Source organism: Acomys minous, assembly GCF_964271855.1.
Source record: "Acomys minous genome assembly, chromosome: 2".
In the NCBI taxonomy this organism is placed as follows: Eukaryota; Metazoa; Chordata; class Mammalia; order Rodentia; family Muridae; genus Acomys; species Acomys minous.
This window is the reverse complement of record NC_140484.1, coordinates 18,445,246-18,459,497: the sequence shown is the minus strand read 5'-3', so window position 1 is coordinate 18,459,497 and position 14,252 is coordinate 18,445,246. Positions and strand designations below refer to the sequence as shown.

The following is a 14,252-nucleotide window of genomic DNA, read 5'->3' as shown; positions in this document are numbered from 1 at the left end:
CCTCTTGATGAGTATGATTTTGTGGAGTTTTCTCCATCAAGAAAGCAATGAACTCCTTTCTCAAGTCACCCCATACTGTTTAATGGGAGAGCGAGATCAAGGGCTTCTGGGAGAATTCGGGAGAATCAGATAGCTGCACACCTATGTACACAGCAGCCGTAGTAATCACAATGGCCAAAAGATGAAAGCCAGGCAAACATCTGTGGGTGGACAAGCAGAACACGGCACACACGAACAATAGGATGTTATCAGGTAAAGTAAGGCAGTCACAGGAAGATGGATGCCATGTGACTCCATTTGTGTGAGGTACCAGGAGCCGTCGGACGCACATACGTTTCCAGACGCTGTGGAGAAGGCATGGGGAAGCAGTGCTTGATGACTGTTGCATTTCGGAATGGGAAGATGAACAGGTTCTACAGATGGATGGTGTGATGGCAGCACAACACTGTGAGTGGGCTTTGCACCACCCAACTGGAGTCCTGGTTGTGATTAAATGGTAGATTTGATGCCCTGGATATTTGACCACAATTTTAAAAAGTGCAGAAGCGTGGGTCTTCTCTCTCGAGCCCATCTGACTTAATTGGCCTAGGATGGAACCTGCGCGTAAGAGTTTTAAAAGGTACCATGTGATTTCAATGTGTTGTAAAATCTGGGAAACACTGCCCCAGACCAGCGCTTCACACCTCTCAGGCTTTCATGTGCCCATGGATCATCTAGTTGAAATGCAGATTCTGGTTCAGTAACTCTGCCCATAGGTGCCCAAGATTCTGTATTTCTAGCAGGCTCCCCAGTGGCATCCACGATGCTGGTCTATAAACTACGTGTTGAATAGCAAGCGAGGTTCTATGCTGCAGCTCCCAGAGTCGTGAAACCAAGCAATATAGTCCATGAAAGTCTGGGTTTGATTCAAGAACCTTCTCCTTGGCCTCTAGATCTGAGGAGTGGAGTCAACCAAGGAGATGCAACCCTCAGGGCTGCGCAGGCTCAGCTCATCTTTATATATATATATATAATCAAAGCATCAGCTGTCTTCAGCTCACGGTAAAACCACCACCATAGGTAGGGACTGAGAAGAATCCCAACTTTGGTTTCTGCACAAAGGTAAGAAGAGGTGAAGGGGTCAGAGGTCAAGGAGGTGAGAGTCAAGTCAAGGAAACAAGAGGTAGGTGCCATCTTGAAGGTCTGAACCCAGAGGAAATGGGGGTAGGGGCAGGTAGAGACACACGTCAGCGTGCTCCCAGAATCCATCACGGGAGGTGTGCTATTAATACTATTAAGTGAAAGAGAGGTGGAAGGAATGCGTCCAAGTGGTAGTAAGAAGCAGCAGAAACGGGGCTTGCAGCTCGTCGCAGGTGTCTAAAAGCTGTTCTTTCTCTAAAGCAGCGCTTCTCAAACTGCAACGTGCTTGACAATGACCCGAGGGTGTGTGCTAGAGCAGGCTCTGATCCAGGTGGTCCGCGTGTCCACAAACTGCCAGGCAATACCCAGGCCGGTGTGCTCTATAGACCTCACTTCCAGCAACAGGGCTCCCAGCTAGCGGCGCCCAGCCCCCTGCTGCCCAGTGGAATCACCCAACCTCTGCCCCTGGGAGCACTGTGCTGAGATACGTGTTACTGGGTGTGATTTCATTGGTCTATGGTCACGTATAGATGCTGGGACTTTTCAGGAGCTGTCCAGCTGATGCTGATGGGCAGGCCAGGATAAGAAACACTGCCCCAGACTCACAGTCCCCTGATGAGAGTGTTCACTGCGATCTGATTTGAAGTGAAAAATGTTCCTCTTCCTGAAATTCATCATTGACTTGTTGAAGTATATGAAGAAAATCCATTTAGCTGAAGAGTGTCAATGGAGGCAGAAGATATGAAGTTTGGGGAAGAAAGCAAAGCAGTCTGGGAACTGCCTGAGGCAGAAGGGTGGGGGTACCCACGGTGACTTCGCATCTGGTATGACTTGTTCAGGAGCCTCCTTGTCACATGACTGTGAACATTTGACACAGGAAAGGGGGGAAAGGTTAAAAAAAATCAAAAGCAGATTCTTAAGTGGGTTAGAAAGGGTGTTGTTGTTTTCTGGGATGCGCGAGTATTAATCATCTGCCAGGCGTTGTCACAGTACTGTGCATGGTACTCACTAGCAGCAGTACTCAAGCGGAGCATAGTGTGCACTGCACACAGTACTAGCATCCTAGTACGTAGTAAACAGTACATCTGCTGAAGATGTATGCGTTCCATGATCCAGGGGTGAACAAAACCCAGTCCTTGCCCTCAGAGAGCTTGGCAAACAAGCAGTGGATGAAGGATGCCATCCTGTGTCAAGGCCGTCTAAGACCGTCCAGGGGCAAAGCAGACCAGAGGAGGAGAGGCTGAGCTCAAAGGCAGAGCAAACTGGCAGAGGGGCACTGGGGCAGAGTGCATGGCGTCTCAGCACGGAATGGAGAGTTCTGCAGCGTGGCTGTGGGGACAAGGACAAGAAAGGCCTCCGTAAGGGCCATCTGGTGGCTGGACTTGTGTTTCGGTCTCTGGGAAGAACCGCGTCACCGTAATAACTTCTTTAAAATGCTCCGTAAGTGAACTTTTCAACACTCCTCAGCAAGAAGGAGAGAGGGAGCCCAAAGCTTGGAGTCAGCGACCTGGATCTGGACCCGAAGCCCAGCACAGACCAGCTAGTGACCTTGGCGTGTTCTCCTACATTGCTGATCTTGGATGTCCTTGTCTGTACTGTGGGATCACCTGAGACGTGGTGATGAAAGGTTAAGTGAGCCCCAGGGAAGGTCTGGCAGAGGGCCAGGTGGAAAGCAGCTTGGTGGCCCATAGTGAAGGTGGGGAGTCTTCAGACACTGGCTCCCAGTCACATGCAGAAAATTCCGTTTTCTGTGGCCTTAGGACTTTCCTGAATTGGGTCTGAAAACTGGTATCTAAGCAACCTGGCTTCTCTGCCGTGGGGTCAGGCAGCTGTGGGAGAGGCTTCCAGGGGCAATTTCCAGGGCGCACAGTTCTTCTGCAATTATCCAAAGTGCAAGGACACACCCCACGCTCTCACAAAAAGCAAGAGGCCCAAATGTTGGAAGCAGGCAGAGAAAGCAGACCCTTTCAGACACTTGTCAGACAGCGGAGATGAGGGAAGGACACAGCAGCTGCAGGAACATTCTGCCCCTCATGGACTGGGCCATCAGATCCTCAGAGACCCACAAAAGAGCTTCTGGAATGAAAGCACACCACTGGAGAAGAGCTGACGGAGCAACCCTGGATCAGTCACCCCAGCAATGAGCCTGGCCTTGAGTGAGGCATGGGGGTCCCCAAGGACATGGTCATTCACCATTTGCTGTATGGGGTGAGGGGTGCTGTGGAGCAGGGACCACAGAGAGGCCTGAGCGATCCCAGCTCTGCGAGGAGAGCTGGGATCGCTTCCCAGAGGGAGGCTGCTGTGGCTGGGTTTCAGAAGGAAGAAGCAGCCTGAACAGGGAGAGGCTGAAGAAGAGGAGGAAAGGACAAGCAGTGCAGGGAGCAGACATCTGCAAAGGTCAGGGGGACCCAGCTGTCACCCCGACCTGTCCTCGGCTGCCTGGATCAGTGTGGGAGGCAGCACTCACTCTCCAGTCCTGGACCTTATCTGGAGGATCTGCCACTAGACAGGTGGTCCTCATCAGATGTCAAGTGTCTAGAAACATTTTGGGTAGCAAAGCCAGGAAAGCAGTTGCTGATGGCATCCTGTGGGTAGAGGTCAGAGATGCCGCTAAATGTCATTCAGAGAACAGACCAGACCCCAGAACAGAAGCATCTAGCAAAAAAAGTTTGTTTTGTGGTGATGGTGAGAAAGCCCAGACTATATTGCCCCATCCCCCATCAAACTGGTCAGGGGCACAAGACTGCTTGGGGAGCCCTCTGGAGCAGGTCCCTGTGGAGGCAACTTACCTTGTACTGAGCTTGACCAGGCAAGCTAGCCTGCTCTACCAAAGGGGTCTGCAGTGGGCATTGACAGGGCACCAGAAAGGCAAGCCCTGCCAATCAGCTGTTTAGGTGACAACCGTGGCATTTCGTTCTATCCGCTGGAGTTCTGCTTCCAGCCTCCTCTGGTCCCCAACTGGGTAGGGAAGTGAGGTGTTATTCACCGAAGCCCTTCAAAACCAACACAGCCATTCAGGTCCTGGTCTCCTGGTTGTTCTTATTGCTTCATTTTTCATGACCCCGGGGTCAAGTTCCTTGCAGATCCCTCAGAGCTCCCAGCATCTCCATCCTGGCTGGTGGGCATCCCTCCCTTCATCCTCCATCCCTGCAAACTCCTCTCCTCTTACTCACTCCCCTGCTTCCTTTTCTGTCTCAGAGCAGATAGTGGACTCTTCCTGGACCAAAGCAATCAGAGAGGCACAAGGCTGCAATTTCAGGGAGCAAAAGTGGACATACGGTGCTACTGCCCCTCACATGGGTGACTCGGTTAAGCCTCACTGGAAGCCTGGGAGGCAGTGTCCCCATTTTACAGATATGGATGCTTGAGCACAGAGGAGTTAAGGAAGTGGACCAAGGTTGTATAAACTACTATGCAGTGAACCCAAGATTTGTGTTTAAGCAAACTAGCTCCAGGATCAATACTCCTAGACACCTCACTACACGGTTTCCTTCACTCCACTTAAATCAAGTAAGATGGGTATAGAAGGGAAGGTGAAAGACAGCGACAAGCTAGCCACAGGGCCAGGGTGGGGACTGTGTCTCAGGCTAGGGGGATAGCATGTGCATGGTGGAGGTTCAGGTTTTTGTAGCACAAATGGGGCTCTGTATGTGGCATGTGGCAGGAAGGATTCTGGGAAACAGGCCTACAGAGACTAGAGGCCATATGGAGGCCAGGTCCAAAGGATGAAAGGGTGACAAGGTGACAGTATGATAAAAAGAATACGGTAGGGCTGAAGCTGTGGCTCACTGGAGAGCGCTTGACTGTGTTTACCACACCCTGGCTCCCATTCCTAACACTGGAAGAAAAAAAAAACTAGAGCAAGAAAATAATAATTACATTAAAGTATGCAGGAGACCAAGAGAAGAGGAGACGGGGAGAATAATTAAGAGGGGAACTACTGGAGCTGCTGTTTGCTCATTCATTCATTCGCTCAGGATTGTTTATGGCCTGCTTAATGCCAGGCTGTGCTGGTCACCAGGAAAACACTGAGAACAAGAGAAAACACATGTGCCGAGGAGTGTACGTTCTAGAACCTTCTGTTTCTCCACCCTGTTCCCACTGCTGGTCTCCTGCATGGCCAGCCTGGAAAAACTATAGACCTCTGCACCTCCACCCACTCACCCAGAAGGTACATAGGTATCTCTCCTTCCATTGTGGTGGTAGGGATGGAGCCCAAGGCCTTGTGCATGCTAGACAAACACCCTACCACTGAGCCACAGTCCCAGTGGCCCTGTCCTATGCATTGTCCCCGGCACTAAGAAAATACACTGCTTCCTCCCAGTAAGAGAGAGCTCTAGACAGTGTGTGGTACACTACAAGAGAGGAAAGCTGGCTGTTTCCAGTAAAAGGAAAAGAAAGAAAGAAAGAAAGAAAGAAAGTCTAAGAGACCCAGGCGAAGGCATGTCACAGAGAGTGCTCTGCTAATGAGACAGTGCTTATGAAAGAGAGGGATGCACGGAGACTACTAGTCATATACACAAAGGCAAGGTAGGATGTTACTAAATGTTATCAGCGGCTCAGCCTTCCTGGCACGTAAAATGGGAAGACAGGCTTGTAGACTGTGGTGAGGGTGGACTGATATGAATGCATGTTAACTTCTAAGCACAGTGCTGGGCATTGCAAACGCCCACACAAGGTAGGAAATGGTAGCAGTAATCACACTATTACCACTACTAATAGATGCTTGCCGCCTGAACAAATGCATCTCAGGAGAAGGGGCCAGGCACACAGGTGCCCCTTCCAGGAGCAGCTGTCAGACGTTGAGTGGAATGCTCTGGACTGTATGACTTTGAAGAATAGACTTGCTTCTGTTATTAATTTGTCTTGGGACCCCAGAGGAGTTCTTTGGCTCCTTTAACACTGCTTTCCAAACGCAGAAGCCCTCAATACACTTAGATACACACACTCATTCTTCAAACACGTAGGAGACGCCTACCTACCAGGTTAGAAATGACAAGCCAGGCGTGGTCCTTGGTCTCAAGGAGCTAGGTTTGCACACAACCTCGTGGTCTAAGTTCACAGGGGCAACAGGTACAAAGACTAGATAAAGCCAGCGGGAGGGAGGAATTAACTAGAGACATAGGTGGGGAGGCCAGGCAGGAGAGCGTCTCTGGAGCAGGTGAATTGGGATTCCAGGTGGCAGAGACCTATGGATCAGAGGCACGCACGTGAGACGGATCGGTGCATGCTGAGAATGCAATTGCTGCTTCCAAAATGCAGAGTCTGGACGCAGGGTGGAGGGAGGCTGCAGCTGGGGTCTGCCTGAGCCTGCAATACCAAAGGAAGGAGCCTAGAGTCACACTGTGGGGAGGTTTTGAAGTAAGGCCCAGACATGATCAGGCTTTTGTTTTTCATAATTGACATTTAGCTTTGGGGCAGCCGGGTGCAGGACAGCTCCTGTGTTTCTGAGCAGTGCCCTGGAGATGTGAACAGCCTGGGGTGTGGGGTAGGATGGGCCACTGGATGGCCTCCAAAGTTCTTTCCAGACCTAAGAGTGTATGGGTCAGGGTTTTTCCCCCTCTGAAATCATTTAAAACGCATTAGTGGACCTTGCTATTTAAAAGCCTCCTCTCGGGAATGGTTGTGTGAAACAATGATTCACTCCTTAGTTTGTCTTCAGTAGAAATCCAAATTTTCTTCTGTTCCATGGGCCTAAAGCAGGCTAAGGCTACTTGAAGTGCATCAGGGAATCTACTTGAAGTGGGGGAGGGGAGAGGAGAAGCAGCTGTGGATGGTGAAGAGGAAAGGAAACTCGCTTCAGGCTCACAGCTGACCATGGTCTAATCGAGGGGATCTTACACGGGCTCCAAGACCCCTGATTACCAGGGTCCTGGAGGTATACGCGGCTCTGATGCCAACAGCTAGCTTTGAGAAGGAGGTGGAAGGGAAACAGGCCACACTGAATGAGGCCAGCATGAAGATCCACCTTAATGCCAGAGGCCGCCTCTGCCTTAGAACGGCCAACTCGATCCCCTTTACGTTTTTTTCCACTGGGCGCTTGTGAGCTCTACTGCACAGGCAAAAGCCAAATCTGGTGCTGTCCTAGGTGCTGAACGTACATGAACGCCACTGATACTGTTTCCCCAACACCACTGGCAGGGTAGCACCTCCTTGGAGACTCTTGCTCATACCCTTGCAAAGGCCTCTTTGGATGAGAAGTACATGGCTGTGATGTGTAAGAGAAGCTTCTCCTAGAGGCCAGGGTGAAAGCTGAGCTGACTTCAAAGGAAGGGGCCTACAAGCCGCAGATCGGGCTGAGGCCCAGCTTAGGTGACTGATTTCCTGAGACCTGGGTCTTCAGAGGCCTTGCTGCATTCAGGCATGGCTCTAAGTAGTAAAACCTCATTTTCCAGTGCAGGTCACCTTAGTCCTCCAAGGGAGCCTTAAGTGACTTCTTTCTCCAATCCCGACCACAAGGAAAGAACCACCCTCCAGCCATATGCAGAGAACATGGCGCAAGGCCGTTGTCTACCGCCTAGCCTACAAGGGCTTTGCAGACAAGCTTCGAGGGAAAAATCTAAGCACCGGGGCCTGTGCCTCTCAGGAGAGCTCCAGTGAGATTTGCAGGGTGAGGGTGGCTCACTTAAGGCCAGTGCGACAAAGGACGCTAGGAGGCTCAGGCCAGAATCCCCACCCAAGTATCTGCACTAGCCAGAAGGAAACTGGTATAAGCAAGGGAAAAAGTTCCTGTGATCCCCTCTCTGGTCACTAAGATGGTCCCTTAGCTGAGCAGTGACTCCATGACCTTGTCAGGGTACTTGTATGGTGCAAACAAAAAGAAGAGTAACTGGAAACACCGGCAAGGGTCGTTTTACACTCTCTGCACTCTCCATTCTTCTGTGGCTAATTAAAGCAATATGTCAAAACGTCCCTTGGAAGAGATCTTTAAGAATATGTCTCTTAAGTAAACAAGGTTTTACTAATTAATGCCCCGCCTTCCCATCCCTCCCTGAACTTCCCTGTAGAACTTCCCAGGGCCAACTGTCCCTCCTGCCCTGCCCCCAGCACAAAGGGCGGCTGAGAAGTCAGTCCTTTCTGCCCTAGGGACTGGGGACAAATCCAGTCGCCTGTCATTTGTGGAGCTATCAGTTTCTCCTCCGGATGTTGATCAGATTTCCTGGGCTGGAACCAACTCACGGGGCCAGGGGACTGGAATTTTTCCAAGAAGTAAGCGTTTTGTTTCACACAAAGTCCACAGGATTTCTTTCAAGGAAAAATTTCAGTCTCTCCCTTCTTTCTTCTTCTTTTTAGGTGTCTAGCATTTTTGAAGGGCAAATCTTTGGGCTTTTCTCTAACGATAAGGATTTTGATCCTTATCTTTTGTTAAGCCCCCTCCTCCCCCCCATCCCCACACCACAAGTACACACAAAGCGACACGGGTCTCTGGGAATGATTGGTCCAATGTTACACCATGAGTCAGCACCACAGAAACAGAACTTTTCAAACCCCCCAATTTGTAATAATAGCAGTATTAATAATAGTCTCCTTGTAATTTTCTAAGTGTTTTCACAGCTCATATTTATTCTTCACAACAACTTTGGGAGAATTTGGGTAAACCAGTCTCAGAGAAGCAGATATGAGTTCCAGACTAGCTTTGAGGTCCGCTTGCTGTAGGATCTGCCTGGTCATCACTCCACCCTGGACCTCAGTGTCCTCAGCTATGAAACAGAGCTTGTTAGAATAGTTCCAAAAATCTCTGCTGCCTGTAACGTGCTGCTGTGCTCTAATCTTGGTACCGCTGACTGTGTAACCAGTAGTGCAGGGTGTTTAGCAGCATCCTGGGCTCTCTCCCACTAGATGATGCTTGTAGCATCCTTTACTCCAATTGTGACAATATATATTATCTTTAGACACTGCCAAAAGCCTGGGTGGTGTGGGTTAAGTGACCTCTCCAGTCGTTGCTTGGGGGCTTCAGGGAGGTCAAGAACATGAGTGGCTCGGTGGAACAAAAGGTCTTTCTATCCCGTCCTTCTCTCTAACCCCTTCACACCATTTGGAACATGTTCCAAACCCAATCTCACAGTCCTTTTGCCACTTCTGATTTCTTAAATGCCCTAAGTGGCCCAGAGTGTGTTTGGTGTGATAATGAACCAATTGATTTCATACTTTCTCCTAAGAAGAGTTCAGCGGTTTATGTCCCCTAAGCTACCAACCAGGCTCTTCAGAGATCCAGAGCGGAGCCCAGGCTGGCCTGGAAGCCTATCTGCAGCCTGCAGGAGGCTCAGTGAGCATGGATTTGTCAGCACTCTTAAATCACTGGGCTCTGAGGAAGGCTTCTCCCAGCAGAAAGCTCCTTCCTCAGGAATCAATAGCTTAGGGCCTTCCATCACATTCAGAATTATCCTGGGACCTGTAAAATTTCTCTTCCCCAAGCATGACAGCACCCCAACGTGAAAATCCAGCTGTGGGTCAGAGAAGAAGGCAAGGAGGGCTGCCTGCCAGTCAGACTTTGTTCATCAGTCCCGATGTCACCGTGACCAGAAGCTGATGTGCGAACCTCGTCACTTGGCCTTAGCTGCAGGGGGAAAAGCTCCCATGCGGTTCCCTGTGATCTGGCGCTAATAACCCCCTTCCAAATGACTGGCTCTCTACATCAGTCTTAGGGGGGATGCATCTCAAAGATGATCTCCCTGCACCTTTGCTCACCTTCCCTCACAGGAAGACCCTCCACTCTTCCAAATACCGAATGTAATTATACTCCTCTGACCTTATTTAGAACCAGATCAAGACTGAGAATGCAAGGAATTTCTCCAGTTAAACCAAAGTGGCGGACAGGGATCTCAGTCACAGCTCCCGGAATCCCACTTAAGGAAAGTGGCTGTGGTTCTGGTGGCCTACACAGCCCTCTCATACGGATGGAGACCCATCTTGCCTGTGAGCCCGCAGAAATGAGCAATCTTAATTAAGCATTTTCCTTGGCAACAAGCACCCATTGGGTGAACCTGAGGGCCAGGGGAGGACTCTGCTTCTTGGAATTGTGGATTGGCAGCAGGGTTTCCTAATGAAGGCAGGCCATCCAAATCTGCCGAGGCTCCAAGAAGAAACCCATGGAAGTGCATATGGTCTATAAAGAAACTAGGTGGTAGCAGAAAACAGAGGGTTAGCCATGGACCCGCCAGACCAGCAGAACAGAAGGGCACCAGAAATGAGAGTGTCTTTTGGTGACCGAGATGCCAGAAGAGGAAGGATCTTTGAAGCCAGAGCCTCCATTACTCTGACCTTGAGCTGAGAGTAGCAGAGATGGAAGGCATTGGGAAACACTCTTGGGAACATTCTTTAGTTCAGCTGCGATCTGAGTTTAAGAGGTCCCAGTGGCAGAGGTGTGACTGCAAAGCAGAGACTCTGACCCAGCATCCCTTAAAGGCTGTCTAAGCCTTGGCTTGGGTTCTAAGACTATCTGGCAATGGCCTGGGCACCTCTGAGTCCATCACACAGACTTGCAAAGCCTTTCCCTATAAGACAAGACGATGGAGAAAGGCTAACTCGGAACTTCTACGACCTGTGTAGGTTCAGCATGAGAACTTTACCTCCCCTTGCCTTCCTTCCAAAGAAAACTTCCCCAAATTTGCTGAAGCTTAGTATGCCCAAGTCTGGTCAGTCAGTAATTATCAGTGCCTACTGTCTAGAAACATATGTCCATTTTCACAGCACAGAAGAAGCAGGTCACGGGGGTGGAGAACGCTCCCAACAGGGACCTGGGAACCCTCAGGTTTGGCCCCACCTCTTCCACCAGCCATGTGACCTTGTCGTCCGTAAATACAGTGTACATGGGAATGCTGGGGGAGTGGGGTGAGGTGGACTAGATGTCCCCCCAAAGCTCCTTTTTCCCCCCTAGTCTTGATAATCTTGGCTTCCCAGAATTCAAAGAATACAGGGATACCAAGCAGAAAACAATGATCTCAGAGAGAAGGTGGAGCCGTGTACCAGCTCCGTCTGCCAGGAATACACTGCCTCACCCCAACCCACTGCATCTGAGGTCCCAGGACCGCCCGAAGTCAACAGAACACGTGGTGGAAGGGCCCAGTCGTAACTGTCCTCAATCACAATGGGTGATTGTTGGGGGTTGCCGCCTGAGTTTGCTTAAAGCCTTAGTTGCTGTGGCCAGTGAAGGGTAGGAAGAAAGTCACTAGTCCTGAGCTAGGTGCTTTTGGCGCCCCCTACTGGTCACCAAGGAGCCTGTTGCGCTTCTAAGCTTCCACTGACTTCACAGGAGGCAAGGAAGCTTGAGGACCACATCAGGTGGTCACAAGCTGTTTAACAGAACTACTTCCTGGTTGGTGGTCTGTGCTCGCTATAAGAGTCTACCTTCCGCTCTCCAGTATTACACAGGCCATTGGTCTACTCACTCACATGGCTCCTCTGTGCAACCATAGGATACCTTAACCAAACACCCTGGTGCCAAAGAATAAACATCAGGGTTCAGAATGCCAGGCGCAGGCCAGATGGAGAAAGAAAGAAAGAGCAACAAGCAGGCAGGCATTTTACTGCACAAATCACTAATGGAGAGAAGGACTTGGGACATGCAGTAGAGGAATTTTGACCACAGGCAAACAGAGAATGGCGCTGGGGGTGGGGTAGGGGAGGCGATGGCTTGCTAAACCCCACATAAGATCATCAGGGCGGGTATCCGAGGAGTTTGAACACACCCCCATGGATAGGGTAGGGGCACTGTGAATGATCCAGCCACAACTCACACTTCATCGTCTAAAGAGCTGAAACCGGCAGCAGCCTTCAACCTTCTTGGAGTCCACCAGCACCAACTGGAGACAAACAGCATTCTAATCTGGGCCCTCTAGGCCAGCACAGAGAGCTAAATTACCCTCGTTGCCTAGTAAGTTGACTTTAGAACCTGCCTCCAGGTGAGGCTTTTTAACCAAACCGGAGAGAAAACCGTTTCCTTGAAGACCATATTGGAACAACCGACTGTATTCCTGCTTTTCCACCCTTCACTTCTCTATCTAGGTGCCCAAGAGTGAGCAACTGTTCTGGATTTGCTTTAACTCAACAGGGTATTTCCGGTCCCAAGTTATCATGGTTTCAAATCTCCCCTGATAGCCTTTCCCAGGCGTTCTTTTCGGGCTCAAGGCAGCGTTACACAGAGCCATCCTGACTCTGGGATCCTTGCTTTCTTTCCCAGCTGGCTTCACTTGCAGAGTCTTGCACCTATCCCAGAAGGTACCTCAAGTGCAACTCATGAATGCTTCCAGGAGAATTAAAGCTCCTCTGGGGTACCCAGAAGCCACGGTAGCTGAACCCACCCAATAGCAATAGTATACATTAGTCATTCAAAGAGGAAACACCCATGCCCGCCCCTAGAAAGACTCCCATCCCAACTCGGATGACTTTGGATTCTTTCGTTGGTTTCTGCAGAAGCGGGACTAACCAGGACTGTCAACTACTGTACTGCAAAAGAAGCACGCTGCATTGCTGGGCATGCCCCCAAGCCTGCTTGCCGCCCCACAAAAACCTCTATGTGCTTCCACGAGATCAAGGGGTACCCCATGGTTCTCCTAGAATGCCAGAAAAGAGCTTGCCTGAAATAGCCCCAACCAGAAAGCCAGACCACACCTCGGTCCAGCAAAAGGCGGCTGGCAGCTATGCCGCCGTGCACCGGGCTGGCTGAGCACTCTGCCACTCAGCGCTGTGCAGGGGGAGACAGCTCTGCTTCCCTAGAGAAGAGCTTTGCCCCATGGGGGATCTTTCCCAACCTGGAAGCTTTGGCAGTTGGCCGAGTCTAGTAGCTTCGTCGGCCCCAAGCTGAGCCTGCCAGGCTAGGTGACACCCCCGCTACCCCCCGGTACAGCCTTCACCTGCTCCGCCCCCTCCTAGCCCCACTGCCCTCTTCTTAAACCGCTGACCTCCATCCACTGTGCCCCTAACTCGTTCTCAGCCAACTGCGGGCTGTCACCCCCAACACCTCTGCTTCCATCTCTTCCACCACCTCCAGCCCGGCGCCCGCCTCGCCCCCAGCCCGCGGGGAGGATCTGCGCGCCAATCGAGTCCAGCGCCTCTTGGCAAGTTGGGAGCAGTGCCGCTGCCTTCGCGGCCCCAGTCTTTCCTGGTCCCCGGTTGCATCCCTGCCACCCCTGGGGGCGTGCGGGGAGGGGTGCGCTGGGCTGGAGAAACTTTCTCTGCCGGAAGGGGTGGGGGCTCCGGTAGCCGATACTCACGCCGAGGTCAGCACTCGGAGCCATCCTCTAGCTCGCTCAGCCCCACCGCCTGGGGGCGTCGGAGCGCGGGGCGCTCACTGCCGCCTCTGCCGCCGGCGCCGCCGCTTTGCAGCGCCCAGCCCTGGTCCCGGGCTGGCCTCGAGCCTCCCGCCCCGACGACGCGCTCTCGCTTTATACAACTCCACTCGAGCGCGCCCGGGCTTATGTAAAGGCTGGCGGAGGCCCGCAGCCAATGGCGCGGCAGCTGGAGCCGGGGCCCAAGCTTGGGGGGCGCACGCGCGGCCAATCGCGGCCCGGGGAGCCCGAGGAGCTGGGTGGGGGAAGGGGCGCCTCCCCGCGCTGATTTAGGAGCCGGGATTGCGGTGGTAGCAGCCGGCAGCCAGGCTGGCCCGGCGCGGCGGGCATTGGGGTGGGCGGCGGCGCGGGCGGCGGCGAGGGCGGGTGCCCCCCGTGCTCTGCCGCGCCCCTCCGCCGCGCCGCGTAACCTTCAGGAGGCAGCGGGGCCTGGCGAGTAGGGAGAGGGCGCCTTGGAGGGGCGCTAGGGACCCGGCGGGCGGGAAGCAGATGTCCCTAGGGAGGGAGCGCGGGGAAGGCTGTGCAAAGGGGGAGGGGAGGCCGGTGAGCCCCAGGACCCCGCAGCCACCCTGCGCGCAGGGCGGGGGTGGCGGTGGCAAGCCTTCTCTCTGCCTCCCAGATAGCAATCTGGCGTCTCCGGAGCCCGGTCGGAGCGGCCGCGCGAGCCAAGCCGATGGCGAGATTTTTCGCTGCGGAGCGAGCTCTGAGTCGATCTTTATCCTGCTAGGGGACGTGTCCGAGCGCCTCCGGGGGACTGCTCAGTATGGGGAACAGAGCTTCACCACGGTCCCAGAAGGCAGGGAGCAGGCGAGCGCAGCTCCGCGGTCAGGCGCGGTGGCCCAGGTT

General features: G+C 52.5%; 1 protein-coding gene across 1 annotated transcript in view; it reads right to left on the bottom strand.

Moving 5' to 3' along the window:
• Nucleotides 1–13,517, bottom strand: part of CRTAC1 (cartilage acidic protein 1) — a 139,683-nt gene extending 126,166 nt beyond the window's left edge. The window contains exon 1 of the mRNA XM_084773765.1: nucleotides 13,332–13,517. Coding sequence (XP_084629891.1) covers nucleotides 13,332–13,355 — 24 coding nt within the window. The 5' untranslated portion in view covers nucleotides 13,356–13,517. The remainder of the gene's footprint in view (nucleotides 1–13,331) is intronic.
• Between the last annotated feature and the right edge of the window lie 735 nt (nucleotides 13,518–14,252).